This window comes from Sceloporus occidentalis, unplaced genomic scaffold (genome assembly GCF_023333645.1).
Source record: "Sceloporus occidentalis isolate IW3139 unplaced genomic scaffold, rSceOcc1.0.p SCAF_4, whole genome shotgun sequence".
NCBI classification, from domain to species: domain Eukaryota; kingdom Metazoa; phylum Chordata; class Lepidosauria; order Squamata; family Phrynosomatidae; genus Sceloporus; species Sceloporus occidentalis.
Genome location: NW_028316984.1, coordinates 166,269,526 through 166,289,089, shown reverse-complemented (window position 1 = coordinate 166,289,089; position 19,564 = coordinate 166,269,526). Strand labels below are relative to the sequence as shown.

At 39.2% G+C, this 19,564-nt stretch overlaps 1 protein-coding gene across 1 annotated transcript in view; it reads left to right on the top strand.

Moving 5' to 3' along the window:
- SPTLC2 (serine palmitoyltransferase long chain base subunit 2) overlaps positions 1–17,541 on the top strand; it is an 86,701-nt gene extending 69,160 nt beyond the window's left edge. Inside the window, exons 10-12 of the mRNA XM_089522297.1 lie at positions 1,593–1,728; positions 3,564–3,693; positions 13,144–17,541. Of these exons, the coding sequence (XP_089378423.1) occupies positions 1,593–1,728; positions 3,564–3,693; positions 13,144–13,263 (386 nt within the window). The 3' untranslated portion in view covers positions 13,264–17,541. The remainder of the gene's footprint in view (positions 1–1,592; positions 1,729–3,563; positions 3,694–13,143) is intronic.
- Positions 17,542–19,564: the final 2,023 nt, after the last annotated feature.

Here is a 19,564-nt window from a genome sequence, read left to right as displayed (position 1 = left end):
TCTGTCTAGCTTCCACAATTCATGCTTCTCACATTCCATGTTCTTATAATATGTGTCATGCAGCTTCAGTCTATTATCCATTATGCATGTAGGAGCCTTTCTGATAGTGATTTTAAATTTTGACCTGATATTTTAATGCTTTCCATCTAAACTGAAGGAGATCTAGGGACTGAGTTAATGTAGCCATTTGAAACTCTTCTTTGATTAGAGTGAATTTATCATGAGAAAAATGGCATCATTCTTTGTGCTAGAATTTTCTAACACTGGGTTTCTCTGTCTGTTTGGTAAGGTCAGAAAGTTCCTATGAATATGGTAAATGCATTTAGCATGGTCTTGAAAACATTGCTTTGCCTTCCTTGTTTAGTGGTACCTTAAATGTCTTCATAAAAATCCTAGCTTATCTCAACGAAATATAATTTCCATCTTGTTTTGTGGGCCTCACCTGAAGGCCTCCAGAATTTCAGCCTCACCTAAAGCATTATTCCTTGTTCACTGTTTTACTCTTACCCATTAAGTTTATAGCTTTCAAGGGGAACATGTTAAGGAAAATGCAACATGGGATATACAGTGAAAGAAATAAAACATGTATGTGAGAGTCAGCATGACTAAGCAAAAGCAATTAAGGAGCCACACAGGTGTAAAAGCTAATGTAATTAGCAAGTCCTAAATGCCAAGGACAGAAATGCAGAGTGAATAATTGAAAACACCTGAGAATCGTTGAGTGGACAAGGTGAAATGATGAAATCATTAATTATGGGATGAACCATGAGAACCAATCAAAATGGATGTACACGCCCACTGGGTGGAAACTGGCTAAGTGGGTGGTGTTTTACTATGACTATAATAATTGCTATGATTCCCAATGTGTTTTGTGGGTAGTTGTGGAGTTTTGTGAGTAGTTTGGAGATTGTAGAGATTGTGATTTGTAGGGCATTAGTATTTGTATATAGTAGAATAAAGTAGATCTTTTATATAAGACTACTGAGTTGTCTGGTGTCTTGAGGAAGATACAAGAGCCAGCAGGATCCTGAAGAAGTGTGAAGACTTCTGTGGAAGCAAGAGTGAGAAGGCTTGGAGAGTTTGTCAGGGTCTTCAGCCTATTCTCTGAAACTCTGCTGCTTTAGAATAAAGCTTTAACCACTGGCCAAAACTGGTCAGCGCCGGTGCATAACAAGGTGGTGAGTTAGAGCCAGAGGTGAAGAGCTACAACTCCCATCATCCCTGACAGAACATTGATTCTCCCAGAAATAATTTCTTCTTATTCATCTATATTAAAACTTCTAGAAATATTGGTTATTGGGTACAGTAGAATATTTTCAATATTTGCCTAAGTTTCATAGGATTCTGTAATGCAGAACTAGTTATTATAGAAGACAAAATGGAACAATATGAACACACATAATACAGTATACTTATCTGTATAATTTGGTTGCACTAAAAGTCATATACAAGATAGGAGATGCTAGTATCTTGTAATTCACATTTTTAAAGCCAACTTCCACCTTTCCCAAGATATTAAAGCCAATATTAATATCAAAAATGATTTTGAAGGAATATGATAAAACCTTTATTCTGTTTTGTTTTCCTGACAGGTAAGCAGCGCATACAGCAGTTGGCTGAGAACACCAGGTACTTTCGTAGGCGGCTTAAGGAAATGGGCTTCATCATCTATGGAAATGAAGACTCCCCTGTTGTACCTTTGATGCTGTATATGCCAGCAAAAATTGGGTAGGTTGTAAGCAAATTATTGCTGCTTAGCACTAGTAAATACAATAACAATTAGAAACAGTTTCAATGCTGAATTGAAAAAGATTACATCTGGCATCCCTCAAGGAGCCATTCTATCCCCTATGCTATTTAACATTTACATGAAACCGCTGGGAGAGATCATCCGGAGACAAGCAGTATGCTGATGACACCCAAATATGCTTCTCTATGTCCCCAACTGTTACAATGACTAAGGATGGCACCTCCCCTCTGAATCCCTGTCTCGAGTCAGTAATGGGCTGGATGAGGAAAAACAAACTCAGGCTGAATCCAGAGAAAATGGAGGTACTTGCCATAGGCTCCTTAGGTTTGGGGAAGGAAATTTGTCCACCACTCCTAGACGGGGTTACACTTCCCCTGAAGGATGAAGTTTGGGAGTACTTCTGGATCCGTCTACATTTGTCATCTCAAGTGGATGAGACGGCCCGAAGTGCCTGGTATCAACTTCGGTTGATACACCAACTGCGACCCTACCTCAACCGAAAGGACCTTGAAGCTGTAGTACATGCTCTGGTAATCTCTCGTCTTGATGTCTGTAATGCGCTCTACATGGGGCAACCCTTGTACCAAGTTCGGAAGCTTCAACTAGTGCAAAATGTGGCAGCCAGGTTGGTCACTAGCTCTTCGAGACTTGACCATATAACACCTATCTTGAAAGATCTACACTGGCTCCCAATTAGCTTCTGGGCACAGTACAAGGTGTTGATTATCACCTTTAAAGCCCTACATGGCTTGGGCCCGGGTTAGTTACGGGAACACATCTCCCCATACAATCTGCCCCGCACTCTTAGAACAAGTGGGAAGAACTTGTTAGAGATATCAGCATCCAGACAAGTTTCCAGTTCCCAAAGAGCATTCAGTATAGCTGCCCCTAGACTATGGAATGGACTCCCAGAGGAGATTCACCTTGTCACATCTTTGGAAATTTTCAAGAAGGCAGTAAAGACAGAGCTCTTTCACCGCGCATACCCTCCTGATCTATGAAGTCCATTGGAATAGAACGAGATCATCTGACCCCGCAATTGACTGATGATGTTTGATGTCTTACATTTGATGTTTTATGTTTTTAGCTGTGGTTTTAATTGAGCAGTAACTAATGTCGGAATACTGTAACTGTTTTTTAACTGTTGTGATGCGGAAAGATATAAATAAAAACTATTATTATTATTATTAAATTGTACCCTGAAAAATAGTCAGCTGGAGAACAGAAAGAGAAGAAGCATTTTGGGTATTTACACTAGTCCTGTGGGAGAGAGACAGGGAGATATGAGGTACATCATGTTGGAGCTTGGATGATAATTCTCAGGAAGCTTGATTCTTGCCCCATGTGGGTTGTGTTTACCTTTTTATACCTACATGAAATTGCAGAACATGTGCCACTGATTACTTCTGAACAGTATGGACCTTCCACTCAGATAATTCTGTGTGTGTGAGAGAGAGAGAGAGAGAGAGAGAGAGAGAGAGAGATTCTTAGTAAATGAGCTCCCAAGCTAAAATTGCTGTGTTCTATCAAAGAGACTTTGAAGTTTAAGTTACAAATCCATTTAGAAGCAGCCTGCTAAAAGACCAGCCCCTGCCAAATATAATCTTTCAGCTTTGTGAGAACTTAATACTGTGAAACCCTTTTAGGAAGACCACCTCTGAACTGAACAAAAGAGGCCTTTGTGTGCATGCTTTCTACTTCTAAAGCAGTCAGAACTGGCCTCCTAGGCATTCTTCACTAAAGGCCGCCTTTAGTGTCAGCCTTAAGTTGCTGCTGCTGCTGCTTCATTAACCTTGTCTTGCTTTCTTTGTAGTGCATTTGGACGAGAGATGTTGAAACGGCACATAGGTGTTGTGGTGGTAGGTTTTCCTGCAACACCAATCATTGAATCCAGAGCCAGAATTTGTTTGTCTGCAACTCATACCAAAGAGATACTTGATATTGTAAGTACTGACGTTTATCTCTGCTCTTTACCTTTTTACAAAAAACAAAGTCAGTCTTGCTAGTCACAGCAGTTAGGGATATGAGACAGAGAGCATTAATCTGGACATGAATCTTGTGTTTAAGTCACCTTGCTGCTTTTCTCATTCATGTTGTTTTGCAATAGTAACAAAGGCTTCCATAATCTGGATTGATTGGCTTTACTTTTTAAATCTGAGTGGGCACTCTCAGTTCCAGCAGGGACTGCTCTCACTTCCGAGTGAGTTTATCACTGTAAGGGAGTTTGTGGTGAATCATAAATTATCACAGATATTATTCAAATCATTTTTTGTTTCGTCAAAATGCTGGCTAAGAGGAGGGAAACTGTATGAAGATATTTGAGACAACATTTGTGACTTTGTTCTAATGCATTTAGAAAAAACTTAAGTGACCTGTTCATTAATGTGTCAGGCAGAATACAATTAATGGAGTGTTCCAGGTTGTGGGTGGGAGTAGTTCATTTTTACATGGCAAACTATTATTTGAACAAGTTTCAAGCATAGAAAACCCTGCTGTTCTTTAACCACTGCTTAAAAATCTGTATTTTTTTAGTTTTGACTTAGAAGTTTCTGACAGTTTTTTAAATTCTCCATGTATTAATTAGAATTCAGATTTTCTAAAAGTTTAAAAGTAGAATATACATAGTATTATATAATCTATAGATAAATATAGTACAGTGCGCCCTTGCCTTACACGAGGAATCTGTTCTGGACCCCGCCACGTAATGCAAGTTCCACGTGTGCTTGAGCCCCATTGAAACTCATGGGGCTCGTGCATGTGGCGTGCGTACCATTTCCTCTTTGTCACGCTGGCTTTCAGTGTAAGATGAAAACCGCGTATAGCATGGGCGCACTGTACTATCATTGTGCATGGGTACAGGTGGTGCTATGCACTTGTATGGTTGGGGGGGAAAGCGAGGGGACAAAGTGTAAGCAAATGCAGTTTAATGCATAAATTACAGAACAAGAGAGTTACCTTTTAAAGATAATTTTAATAGAGGGTTGGATTTTGAAGGACAAATACTTCTATATGTTAAGAGATGCACAAGAATTTGAAAATACCCAAAAGAACTCAATTATAGCATGAGTGGTTAGGTTAGAGCACAGATTTGTCATTATTATGACACAAGATTTCCAACACAAATCATTCTGACATCTAAAAGACTTAAGGAATGGATTGATACACATATCTTTATAGAGCACAGCTATGCAAGATATTGGCCTGCTTCTGCTCTTCCAGTTAGTGCCAATCCAAAGTATTAAGGAAAAATATAATATGGTTCAGATACATCTCACTTCAGTATTTCATCCAGGCTCATTGCTCTCCCAGATTCTCCTTGGGATCTCTGTTACTTCAGTCAACATTTTTGTTCATGTCTGCTATCGGGTAGAGCAGTAGACTAGAACCATTCTGGAGGAGGTTTGTAGGGGTGCCATATCCCAAATAGGTGCATCTACACCCAAAAGGTGTCAGCCATGTACCCTGAAAAAATTGCTTTCTAGAAGAGGTTATTCCTGATGTTTTGCCAGCATCTGTGCTGTGAAGATGCCAACCACAGATGCTGGTAAAACGTCAGGGATAAACTCTTCTAGAACATGGCCACATAGCCCAAAAAACCCACAGAAACTACTTTGTTACAGTTTTGCAGTATAATTGTATTTTCTCAGTATCTCAAACTTCAGGCAAGTAGAGCTTTGTGCTCGCAAAGGAAAGACAGTCCTGCTTGTGAACTAGTGTTTTACATCCCATTCCATTGAAAGTTTTCTATCCCCAACACCTGAACTACCCAAATAGGGTGTATGTAACCATTCCTAAGACCAGCATGGTGTAATGGTTTGGGTGTTGGATTAGGACACTAGGAGACCAGGGTTCAAATCCTGGCTCAGCCATGGAAACCCACTGAATGACCTTGGCTTCAGAGGATGGCCATAGCAATCCACTTCTGAAGAAACTTGCCAAGAAAATCCCATAATAGGGTTGCCTTAGGGTTGCCATAACTCAGAAACAACTTGAAAGCATACAACAACCATTCCAAAGATTGTCCTTATGGACCTGCCTACAGTAAAAGGTTCAGAACACATAACATGGAAATACCTTGCCTGTATTTTATTAAATACAAATAATTCACACAAGTTGCTATTTTATTTTTAAAATATGAGGTTTTGTTATTGCTGTCTTTAAAGTACATTCTGCTTTCTTCCGAATGCTGACTGTCTTGTGCCATCTTAAAGACTAACAAATGCACTGTGGTATATGGTTTCATAGACTACAAACTGGCTTTTAAGATGCCATGGAAGTTTTTGTTTGCTGTAGCAAAAAATATAGGCATGGCTGTTTCTGAGTTTAAAGGGTACATTTCAAACCCACCTGTCAGTGAAGTCCACTTTAACATGAAGACCAGGATGGGAAACTGAAAATTTGTAGCACTACTACTGATATCAATACTAGAAGTATCAAAGTAATTTCATTTTTATAAAATCCTCATGGACTCTTACTTCAAAATAAGTAAACTTACACATGCTCAACATGGTTGGTGCACTCATTGTGAGATACAACTAGCCTTTACTAAGTTATCACAACAAGCCATCTTTTCAGAACTGAAACTGAGCTGAATGTGGAAAGAGAGACCATGTGGAGTTTGTCTATAGATGCCCAAGTCTTGCTTTTGCTTACTAAACATCATGTATCTTTCCTTTTCCTTTATCTTTCCTCCTTTTCTATTTTCCTTTCTCATTTCCCCTTCCCTTCTCCCCATCTTGAGAGTGTGGAGGTCTCTTTAAAGAAACAAAAACTGACATTTGTAATGCTCCCTTAGTAAATCAACCCACATGATGGGCACTGGTTCTCTTGCAATGTATAACTGTTTTATGTAAATAAAACTTCCTTGCCTGAAAATACTTTGGCCATGGATCAGAGCAAAGCCCCTCATAACCTGCATCCCTGTGGGCTGGTGCTTTCTTTTCAGTGATGAAAAATATATTACACTTTCCTGAAGTCGGAGTTCACCAATGCCATTTCCTTTGTAGTCTTTGCAAGTCACATGCTTCTCTTTGTTTTAAATTAATAAAATCCTAAATCTGGGTTCAAGAATAACAGTTAACAAACTCTTTCAACAGAAATTCAACCTCAAATTATATCCATATGTTGCTTTTTTTGCTAAAGCTCTGCTGAAAATGTGCTCTGTTTAGACTATGTTTCGAAATGTCTAACCTTGTTCCTCTTTCTCCCTCTCACTCACTCCCCATTTAGAGTATATGGGGCCTCCATTTAATTGGGAGGGGCTCTCCCAGCTATGTCACAACTTTTAGGTTTCATGGCATATGGCACTCATTTGTACACATCACATTGTTGGTAATTGGGGCCGGAGAGGATGTGAAGGGAAAAAAGCTACTGAAATGTGAGGGAGCTTGGTATTTCTTCACATTTGCCACATATGGTTCCTGAAATGAGCAAAAATGAAAAGGTGTTGCTAAAAGAGAAGAGGTGTGAACTTGTGGCTTTAAAAACAAATCAGTAAGTATCTGAGAAAGAAATTACATGACTGTGGCAGTTCTTCCTAGAACAAATTATACAGAAAATCACAAATTACTTAACTTGAATTGTATCAACTGAAGTAGTGGAAGATGTAAACAGTAATCAGCGTCTGTGCGTACTTTGTACTTTTTTTAAAAAAAAGTCCCAAGTAACTTACATTCAAAACAATCGCCATAGCAAAATATAATCTAAAGAACATGATATCACAATTTAAAGACAATGTGAGTAATAGATTTACGTTATTAAGCTTAGTTGACTAGGAACCAGAAAGAACCATGTAGGGAAGCCAGGGATATAGTCAAAGAGGAATGCAGAAAGATTATACCAGTAGCCAAAAAGAACGAGAAGACACAATGGATGACAGCCAAAACACTTCAAGCGGTTAAAGAAAGCTGAGAAGCAAAAGGCAATGGATACGTAAACTTAATCAGAATCATGAATGCTACTGTTTGACGATTCATGCATAAGGATAAAGAGAACTACTACAACGGTTATGCAGAGAAATAGAAAAGGAAACAAAAAAGGAAGAATAAGAGACCTCTTCAACAAGATCGAAAAATTCAAAGAGAAATTTAAGCCAAGGATGGAGATGCTTTATGATCAGAAGAGGAACACAAAGCACAATGACAATGAATTTAAAAAACAGCAACAATGAAAGCAGTAAACAGAAGAGTGGTATAAAAAATGTGAAAAGATGAATGACACATGAGAAGAAGAAACTTATGAAGATGAACCCCAAATTTTAGAAAGCAAAGTGAAAGCCACACTGAAAGAACAAATCACCAGGAACAGATAACATACCAATAGATCTACCACAACCCACAGAGACAGAGTCAAGCTTAGTTTTAACTCAAATCTGTCAACAAATATGGAAAACAAAACACTTGCCCACAGACTGAAAGCAATCAATATACATCCCCTTCCACAAAAAAGGAGACACAAAAGATTATAGTACCATATATACTCATCTATAAGTCTAAAAATTTATGTCCAAAAATTGACCCCAAAATCCCAGGTCAATTTATTTATGGGTCAGTGTGGTAATGTAATAGCAGCTCTTTCAGATTTCCCCATGCGATGAGGAGAGAGTTTCTTTTTCTCTTGAGGCAAGCAGAAAAAGTCCTGGGTGATTAATTGCTATTGCTATTAAACAGGATCTTTTTGCTTGCCTCCCGCCCCTGCTGGCTGCTGCTTTCTGGTGAAGGATGAAAGCAAAGTTGAAACACTGAAGCAAAAAGCCTCAATTAGAGTTTCTCTAAAGGGGAGCTTCCAGGTTTTACCCTTGACTTATCCACAGGTGAGGGCAAAATCCATAATTTTGGCCCTAAAACCGGCCCTCAACCTATACATGAGGTCAACTTATAGTCGAGTATATACAGTAATTACAGAACCATCGCACTAATTTTCCATGCAAGCAAAGTCATGCTTAAAATTCTGCAGCAGACTCCTACCATATATGGAGCAAGAAATCCCTGAGGTGCAAGCTGGATTCAGTAAAGGAAGAGGCACTAAGGATCATATTGCAGACATTTGTTGGATAATACAGCGCACTACGGAATTCCGGGGGGGAAATGCATATGCTTTATTGACTACAGCAAAGCCTTTGACTGCATAAAACATGGGAAACAACGGCTTGTACTTAGAGGAATGGGAGTGCCACAACACCTGATTGTTTTTATGCATAGCCTGCACTCAGGACAAGAGGCTGCCATCAGAACAGAATATGGAAAAACAGAATGATTTGCAATTGGCAAAAGGGTCAGGCAAGGCTGCTTGTTTTTGTTGATGATGATGTTGTGTACCTTGAAGTCATTTCCAACTTACAGCAACCCAAAGACAAACCTATCATGGGGTTTTCTTGGCAAGTTTCTTCAAAGGGGGTTTGCCATTGCCATTTTCTGAGGCTGAAAGAATGTAACTTGCCCAAGGTCACCCGGTGGGTTTCCATGGCCAAGCCAGGATTCAAGCCCTGGTCTTCAAATTCAGGCTGCATACTGTCACCCTATTTATTTAGTCTAGATGCAGAAAATATCATATGCAGAACAGGCTTGGACTCAGAGGCAAGAGTAGTGAAGATAGGAGGAAGGAACATTAACAGCTTAAGATATGCAGATGACACAATACTACTAGCAGAAACAACGACCTGGAACAATCACTGAAGGTCAAGAAGGCAAGTGCCAAGTAAAAATAGCCTATAGAAAGAAAATCAACTCATTTGAGATGCGGTCCCGCAGAAGAGTATTGAGACTGCCATGGACTACCAAGAAGATAAACAAATGGGTTCTAAAACAGATCAAGCCTGAAATCTCACTGGAAGCCAAGAGAATCAAACTGAGGCTGTCTTACTTTGGCCGCATGATGAGGAAAATAAATCATTTGAAAGGATAGTGATCCTGGGAAAGGTAGAAGGCAGGAGAAAGAGACTGGGCCAGCCAGAAGAATCAGCAGTAGCAGAACATGCCACAAACCATCGTGGGCATAAAATACTGTTTGAAAACACTGAAGTTCTGGACCATGCCAACCACTACCATGTCAGGATGCACAGGGAAGCCATTGAAATCCACAAACACCTGGACAATTTCAACCGGAAGGAAGAAACCCTTAAAGTGAACAAAATTTGGCTACTAGTCCTGAGGAATAGCAAAATAAGGACTCAGCAAATGCAAATGGGAAACCATTCAGAGTCAGGGGCTTTCCCAGCAGATAATGATCACCAATTAGCAGACATTAATCCTCTTTTGCATTAGCCTCCCAGCCTGAGGCCAGCCATCAACACAGAACAATACACATGCAAATCACTCCTGCATTCCCAGGCTCACACAGTATATACACACCCAACTTTTTCCAGGCAAAGGATTCTCTGAAGATGCCAGCCACAGATGCTGGCGAAACATCAGGAAGAAACTTTTCTGGAACAGGGCCACATAGCCCGAAAAACCCACAAAAAACTAAAAAGTCTGTATGCTAGATGGATAGACTCAACCAGGGAGGACATAGCTCTGAGCCTGCTGCAACAGAGAGGTTGAGGACAGGCGGTCCTGGAGATGTCTCATTCACAGGGTCACCATGAGTCAAGGTCAACTCAAGTGCAGCTTACCATAACAACTTACATTCTGTACCAGGAATAATGATAAAAACTTGCCTGCCTTTTAGATCTATATTTTCTTGTTAATCATATGGAACTGTGTAAGGTAATCTATGATTCAATGATTCAAGCTTTACATACAGTATATTCTCTCTCTTTTTCTCTCCGTCTTTCTTTCTGAATCACTAGATATCTTACTATTCTCCTGGACGATACCTTTAGAAACTGGAAATTATCCACATGCTTAAACCTGTCTTAGAGTTAGGACTTTTCTTTCTTAAATGAAAGCTTTCAAGACTGGAGATTTGGCAGCTCAGCTGCTTGTGCTTTTCAAAGCATTGCAGAATGGATTTCTTCAACGAGAAACAGGAAAAATAGAATAGGGATGGTGAAGAAACTTACTGAAAAATGTAGTGTTTCCTGTGTCAAAACACAATCCATACCACTATTCAGACAAAAAAGAACAAAGGCCAGGTGTCTAGGGTTAATTCATCTATCTAGAGTGATTTGATTCTCATTAGAATATGTATCCTTGTTTCTGTGGAATACAGTGGTTCCTCGGGATACGAAATACCCAGGTTACGAAATTTTCAGGATACGAAAAAAAATAATTTAAAAAAAATTTTCCGGGTTAAGAAAGTTTTTTCGGGTTACGAAAAAACTTTTGGTGCTTTTCTGCGCGATTTCACACCAAATCGCGGCTTTTCCCCATTAGCGCCTATGGGGATTCGGCTTGCGAAAGCCTTTCGGGTTACGAAATTGACAGCGGAACGAATTAATTTCGTAACCCGAGGCACCACTGTATCTGGGGTTGAGGATCCCTGCATCATATGCATTCAAAAATCTAATTGGTACTTCCCATATCCTTGTTAAGGAACCTATGTATAGGTTTATTTTGAAACGATCTCAGGCCCCATTCATACTGACCTTTTTGCGCTGGAAGGAACTGGGAAGATTTGGTCCCCCCCCCCCCCCCGAATCCCTCCGGAAGCAAGTGCCCACTACCTCAATCAGGGTATTTTAACCCTGAATGCTCTCTAAGCTCCTGCGGAGAAACCAGTTTAAAATGAAGGCACCTTTGCTGTCAAATTCAGTTCCACTTTTGTCATAGGTGATGTTTCCTGCACCCATTGGGCTATTGGAAGTGTGCTCCCCCCCACCTTTTTAAAAAAAACCAGGTGCCAGTATGCACATATTTTGTCAAATTTAAAACCTCCTGTGTGTGTGTGTGTGTGTTGTGGGTATTTGGGTCACTGCAGGTTATGAATCTTCCCTTGGCCCCATTTTCAAACCCAAAATGCAATCTAATGCCATCCCTTCATCCTCCCTCCTTGCCACCCCAGAATGCCTCATACACATGTAATAATAATAATAATAATAATAATAATAATAATAATAATAATAATACATTAATTCCTCACCTCGGAATGCCAGAAATGCCATGCATCCATTGCTTTCCCTAGGCTACCCCTGAATTCCTTAGAGACAGTAGCAAAAGCATTCTGTATCAATTTGACAACTTGGAAAGAGAAATGTTTGTAACATTCACATTGTAGCATTTGCAAAGAAAAAAAGCCTCCTGCAAAGTGCCCTGCTGCTGGAAGCAAGGAAATGAAAGTGAAAGTGAACAGCCAGGCAGCCACATTCTATCTATATATCTATCTACCTGTAGCAAAAAACATGCGCATAGTCTGTCAAAAATAATTTTAAAAAAAACAAAAAGAGACTGAGAAAGCTGCCTGGTGCGAGAGCAGAGGCTTGCTCCGTCCTGTGCCCTCCCTCTGACCTACCCTGAACTTGACCCTTCGTCCTGCACCTTCCTACTCCTTCTCCTGAACCGTTACCCAGATTGCCCTCCATGTCCCCCTTCTCCCCCCCCCCAGCTCCTTCATCCTCCTCCGTCACTCTTGGCACCCTTTCTCCAATTACACCCCCTGCCCTCCCTCTGACCTAAACCCCTCCCATGAATTTGACCCGATCATGATCGGGGACAAGTTCATATTCGCTGAACCCGTTTTTTTTCTCAAAAGATACAGCTTTTACCTGATTCCAAATGACCTGCGCTAAGGGACATTTGCCCCGAAACGGTTGTGGAAGCCTCAGATTCCCTTGTGGGAGATTCAGGGCCAATATGAACTTCACGTGCATAATTCGGTTCCTGATCTGGGGTAAAAGGTAGTCTGAATAGTCCCTCAGTTGTGTTGATTATGCTACATCTGCCCTGGAAGATTAAAACCCTTATGGCTGTGATTGTTTCTCCCAGTTCCAAGTATCATCAGCAATTTACACATGTCAACACACAAGCATTTTAACACTGATATTATGTAGAGTCATGTAGGCTTCCAGCCTGCCAACAATCTGCTTTTGAAGTAGTTTCCAACATAGCATATGGTAAAAGGTTATTTTTTGTTTGGTTTTAAAAGTAGTAACACTGTAGTAATAGTGGTAAGAATGAGAGTCATCATAGGGTAGTGGCTTAAGTGTTGGAATACTCAGTCATGAGTGACTTGATATAGTGGCTTGAGTGTTGGAATACTCAGTCAGTCATGGAAACCCACAGGGTGACCTTGGGAAGGTCACAGTTTTTCAGCCTCAGAGATAAGAGCAAACCCTCTGAATAAATCTTGCCAAAAAAAACCCTTAGGTTTTCTTAAGTCAAAACTGTCTTGAAGGCACACAAAAACAACAACAACACTATTCCAAGCAGCTGTTAAACTGTTATGTTTCCTGTCATGGTTTTGGAGGAGATGAAGTGATCTCCCTCTTACGCTTGGTGTTCATTTTTCTTTTCCAGGCTTTAAAGGAAATAGATGAAGTTGGAGACCTCTTGTTGTTGAAGTATTCCCGTCACCGATTGGTACCCCTCCTTGATCGACCTTTTGATGAAACTACATATGAAGAGACTGAAGACTGAGTCCTTTCCATGTCTTTTTGCAGATAGGGCACACTCCTCAGAACTCTGTATGGCTCAGAAGCCAAGGATCTTGAACCAAACACTTAACGACTGCTTAGCTTAAACAGAATGACTTTTTACTCACAAAACTGAAGTGGCCACAGCAGCTCTAAATGGTGTGTTGTAATGGCAAAACAAAACCTGGCTTTTATTCTGTTGCTTCAAGGTCTTGCTCTGGAAAAGAGCTTGGCTTACATTTTTAAAACACTGCTCCCTTATTTATTTGTCACAGCAACATCACTGTGACAATTATTGGCAGTGGAGGGGTTGTCCATCACGTTGCCATGTGGGCATCCTTAATGTGTCTTGGGATGCTGCAATGATTCTGTCACAACATTTCCTTTTTCATGACTAAAGTCTAATCTTCTTGAGCGTGCAAGACCAGCCAGTTTGTTCAGTTGAGGCTTTTGAGGAAATTGTTGACAGCTAACTTAAAATATATTTAACAAAAAATAATCAACCAAAGTATTTTCTTTTTTCATTTATGTTGTCATTTTTGGTCTTTATTATTATTAAAATAGTGGTTGCCTTGCCACACAAGAAGCATTCAGTTTATCAAGAAAAAAACAGGAAATCTTCCAGGGCCTTAAACATCTTTATTTTTCAGTCTGAGTGTCAGCTGTTTTAGGGTAAGTAGTAAAGAAGATTTCAGGGCAGCATAGCTCTTTATTATAACATTTATTTTATACAGAATCACACAGATCTGAGATGCAGCCACAGTTCCATTGTCCAATATGAATTCTGTTGTTTATTGGACCAGTGAGTGTGTCCCCTCCTTTGGCATTAACCCTAGGAGACAGAAGCCAAAATCACATTGATTGATTAGAAGGGAAAGAATCAAATGTAAAAGACTCCTTACTCTCCCTTCATTCATGTAGCAGCATTCGTATTCTGTTTCCTGGCAAACTTAGAAAAATTTTTTTTGCCTGAATAATGCATTTCTTAAATACGTGAATGAATGAACATTGAAGGCAGAGAAATTTCCATGATTTTTTTCACTGCTCTGGCCAAGTTAACTGTTTGTTATTACTACAGAAGGTAGATAACACGAGGCAAAACCCACAATGCTACATATACACAGGTAGGTATTTGCCTGGATTATTTTGGAAAATAGTTTTTATAGCAATCTGTATAAAGAACAAACAGGATTCTCAGTTATAAAGTAGACTTACAGGCTTGGGATTCTTTAAGAGGTACCAGCCATTCCTTTGGCATAAGATAAGGGTTCCCATAGTACCCCTGTGGATTCCTGTTGAATCCTGAGCATTTTTGCCCTAAGATGCTCAGAACGGTGCTGGGAGTCAGGGGAGATATATTTTTCACTTCTAGAAAGATCATGTTGGAAGACTTAATTCTCAGGGGTGAGTCAGTTGATCTTGGAATATAAGTGGCTCTTTGAATTAATTGTTTTAAAATGGCTACACTGTCTTCCAGTGGGTTCAGTTTACTTTTTTGTTTTTAATTTGTTTGAGATCATATATGAGCTGTTCATTGGCAAAAGTGTAGTATATGAAACTTTCGCATGTGTGCATTATGAAGTCACAACACAATGGATTAACTTTGTAGTCTTTAACCACAGATTTATTTTAACATTTTTGCACCTAGAAAACCTCATTTGTACTTTCCCCATTATTTCTTACAAATGTATAATGCTGGATATTTCTGAGCAGCTAAATATTTGCAAGATCGCTTAAGGAGCTTTCCCCTTCAGTGTGGCAAGAACTTCAGTTATATCAGAGTAAGGATTTTCATGATATGGCTTGGAAATAAGAAATACTGATGGGCTGACAAAAGACAACAGAGTGCAATTGCTAATACTGTGCAACAGTTTGCCGAAACATAAAGGGAGAGGAGTTCTAAGAGCAATTGGTCCTATATCTTGGACATGTGAGACTTTTTGAAAATAGCAGTAAAAAGAGTTTTGTTCTGCGTAACTGTGCCATGTAGCCTTAACACTGAAAGCGAAATGCACAAGAAGAGCAAAATTCGTAATAGTGTCTGTAAAAGTTCATTTCAGTCAATTTCTTGAAGAATCCTTCAACTAAAATGGTATGTTCACTAAAAAGTGGTTTTGTTGGAAATTATGTTTGCTATTATTGGATGTTTAAAATGTTCCTGTTGAGGACTTGCTACCTTCCCCTGTCTATGTCAAACCATTTCTGGGTTTCTTCTGTCTGGGATACAGAGAAATATTGGGAATGACCCTGTGTTTCTGTGTCATCAAGTTACCTAGTTGCAGCTCTTCATAAGTGAGGTTGACATTACAAACGCTATTTTGCACCAAACATATTTTAAAGAAGCAAAATGTACATACATCATAATTTCCTGCAACAACTAGAAATGTTGTGCTCCCATTATATACAGTCTAGACATAGGGTAGGACCAAATGTAATAATTAAATGTTTTAGAAATCATTCCTTATACTTAAACTGAAGAACTTGCTACCACTGGACTGAACTAACCTTATCCTTTACATGAAATGTTTGGCAAAGTTCCTGACACCTGAAAAGAGGCTGAAAAGTTTTCATTAGAAAATAATAAACTAATTTTTCCTTCCTAGTAAATGGAAGTGCCCTCATGTCATCACCAAGCAGTCTTAAGTACAAAGTAATTTAAAAAGAGCTAGTCCTGCATGGCAGGGGGTTGGACTGGATGGCTTTTGCGGTCTCTTCCAACTCTATGATTCTAAATGCAGGCTTGTTTTGACCATGTTTTATTGTTTGTGCTTTCACAGTTGCCTCTGCAGAAGTACTTCAGCAATAACTGCAAAGCAGATAAACTAAAATACATTCGGATGAATAAATATACCTTGAGCATTCAGACCATCTTTGGTTTCAGAAATGTGGAGGATAATTAGAATTATGTTCTGATATTCCAGAGTATGTTTCTTTTTCTATGCGAGCTTTGAGTGACAGGCAGGGAGAAAAGAATACCGAAGATGAAATGTCTTGGAAGCCCTATTTACTGGTTAGAGAGAGTATGCATGTATGCCTGCAAGTTTACCCTTTGGTAAAGGGTGATGCTTGTCCCTGGGAATTAGCAATGGTTTAACAATATATCCCATACACACCATACAATATAACTGTTTGGCACAAGGACTGCCTTGTCTCTAGTATAGCGGCATTTCACTTCAGAACAGTTTATCATGTCACTCTGGAGACCTCTGTAGTGGTGGTTCTTATAATCAGTATACAGTGTGGTGGAACTTCTCCAGGTTTTGAAAGGACTCTCTACTGTCTGTATGATCATTCTCTGGGGAAAGCAGATAGAATTTTATTGGTAAGATACCAGATGAAAAGAAAAGATACCATATTCCACTGTAACCTAGTTTATCCACCAGATTTGTTTGCACAGCTGACAAATTGTTGTTTCAGTATGTGTTGTAGACTGCATTACTGTCCTGATTGTACCAAAGGCAAAATTGCTTGTTGGAGTTCTTAGATTCCTCTTTTCTGAAATAATACCTGATCTGAGTCTACTAAATGATTGTATCAACTAAATTGCTCTTAAACATTGAATGCTATGAACATATGGAAAAACTTGGAGAGCTAGGAAAGTTCATTTGCTCTGAGGGTAAATGTTGTTTCTAAACCGTACCAAAATTTGAGGGTGCCCCCCGATCCCAGAAAGGGACTAATCTTGGTGGGTTCAACGGATCTGCAGATGATTCAACAGGTATACATAGGCAGCTGTCTTTCTTCATGCCCCTTACATCACTTTATAGAATGAAGTGTTTTATTCAAACAAACAACAACAAACAAGCTTCATTTATATACCGCTTCATACCACCTAAGCAGTGTCTAAGCGGTTTACAATTGTAAGCTAATGTGCCCCCAACAATCTGGGTACTCATTTTAGCGACCTCAGAAGGATGCAAGCCTGAGTCAAGCTTGAGCCCTTTTGCTGGTCTTGAACTCACAACCTTGTGGTTTTGAGTGAGTGGCTGCAGTACAGGCATTTAACCACTGCGCCACCAGGGCTCCTTGAGAAGCTTGGCATCAAATTATTTTCATGACTATGCAGCACTGCCCCCCATTTATATGTTAGTTGCCTCAGGACCAGAGTATAAAACATGGCATCATTAGTATGGCTTTTTTAAATTTTGTTTTGTTTTGTTTTGTTTTGTTATTTTTCTTAGAAGAAGGAATTCATGTAATGTAATGTGTGTATTTTTCTGAAGACTGAACTCCCCCGCAATATGTTCGACCCTTCAAAATACATACAATTGGCTCAAGCTCCCATTTTGTGCTTTCATGAATTTTAATAGCATATGCTGAAAGATACTTGTGTATACTTTACATTTGATCTGGTGTAATTACAAATTGGCTTAAAGGCCTTTGTGGTGATATTTGAAAGAATGCTGTTTCTTTAATCAGGTATGTTGCTATTTTTTTAAAGTATACAAAACTGTTTTATAAAAGGCCTTAAAATCTAACTAACAATTTTTATCCTATAGATCAGTGTATTTTCAGATATGCTTTCCCTTTAGTACTCTAGACTTACTGGTAGGCCAGTCTATCAAGCTTAAAATAGTGAATACTGACAGCTAATTCTTAACTAGACTTTGAGACTTGCAGTTTCACTTGCAAGTTTTCATCATGCACACTTTTATCACATTCATTTTTTTTGAAGAATATTACATTATAGTATCCTCTTGCTATAGTTCATCAAGGAGTTTGCCTTTTCTCCTAATATCATAAATATTACTTGTCATCTCATAGAAAGTTAACAGCAATAGTTACCAATTTAAAAAAATGAAAGACCGGGCCTTTGTTAACTATATCCTGACTCCTATCTTTGGAGTTTGTTATAGGAAATGTTTCATTAAATCTAACCCTAATTTGATGACACTGATTTCATATTTGTTACTTTGAGTTCTGTTTCTTAATGAAGCACATGAAGGAGTTCAAGCCAGACTTCAGAACCACTTTTGACTCCATATGTTTTTCATGGTATGATCGAGTTGATTTCTTCAGGAGATACTAGAAAATTAAAGACTTGATAAAGAGATAACTTTTGTATGTATATACCTTAGCTATTGAAGCTGGCTTTTTGCCTAGTCATCTGTTCTCTAGAGTTGCTTGAATATTCCAAAATGTGAGATGGATACTCCCAACACTGTCCAAAACAAAATGCACTGAAGTATATAAACCTTGTTTGTTGTGGTTCAGTTGCCAAATGCACCTTTGGCCAGTATTTCACCAACCCTATATTAAAACTCTCCGGCATTTGTGTGTAGCTAGAGAAAAATTAGGGGGAAAATAAACACGTGGAGCCTGAGGCTTAAGGCTTACCAGCTCCAAAGCTAATGGTGGCCCATGTTCTGTAGCTCGGTGCAGGCTTATCCTCCAGATTGCAACTCTGAAGTCTTAACTTGCACTGTGCTCTTATGTCTTTCTGGTAATAATGTACATATATCCTAGATTTTTTTATAGATACTAATATTTGAAGTGAAATTTTTAATTGCCTCTCCAAGATGTTTTCCTCCAGAAATATGACTTTTTTTACACTTTGAACAAATAGCACAAAGCTGGGAACCATGTGGGGAGGGCAGATGAAGAGAAGCAGATCCTACATTGGTTGTCAAGAAAGTAATAATGCATGTTAAGCTGAGAAAAACTGCTTGACAAAATTTAGTTACGTGCTGCTTAATAAAGGCTTCACAAAAACCTTGTGTGGGAATTTTTTTTTAACGGGTAAGCTTGAAAATACCTTATAATATTGGCCAACAGAGGTAGACAAGGAAACTGTTACATGGATTCGTAATTGGTTGACTGACCAAACCCAAAGGGTGTTCAACAATGGCTCCTTTTCATCCTGGAGAGAAGTGACCAGTGAGGTCCCACATTGCTCTGTCCTGGGGCCAGTGTTATTCAACATCTTTATCAATGACCTGGATGACAGAATTAGGAGCATACTTATCAAATTTGCAGATGACACCAAATTAGGAGGAATAGCTAATACTCCAGAGGACAGGATCAACATTCAAAATAACCTGAATACACTAGAAAGCTGGGCCAAAGCTAACAAAATGAACTTCAACACAGAGAAATTTAAGGTACAGTACTGCACTTAGGGTGGAAAAAGGAAATGTACAGATATAGGATGGGGGACACCTGGCTGAATGAAACTACATGTGAAAGGGATCTAGGAGCCCAAGTAGACCACAAGTTGAACATGAGTCAACAGTGTGATGCAGCAGCTAAAAAGGCCAATGCAATTTTGGGTTGCATCAATAAAAGTATAGTATCTAGATCAAGAG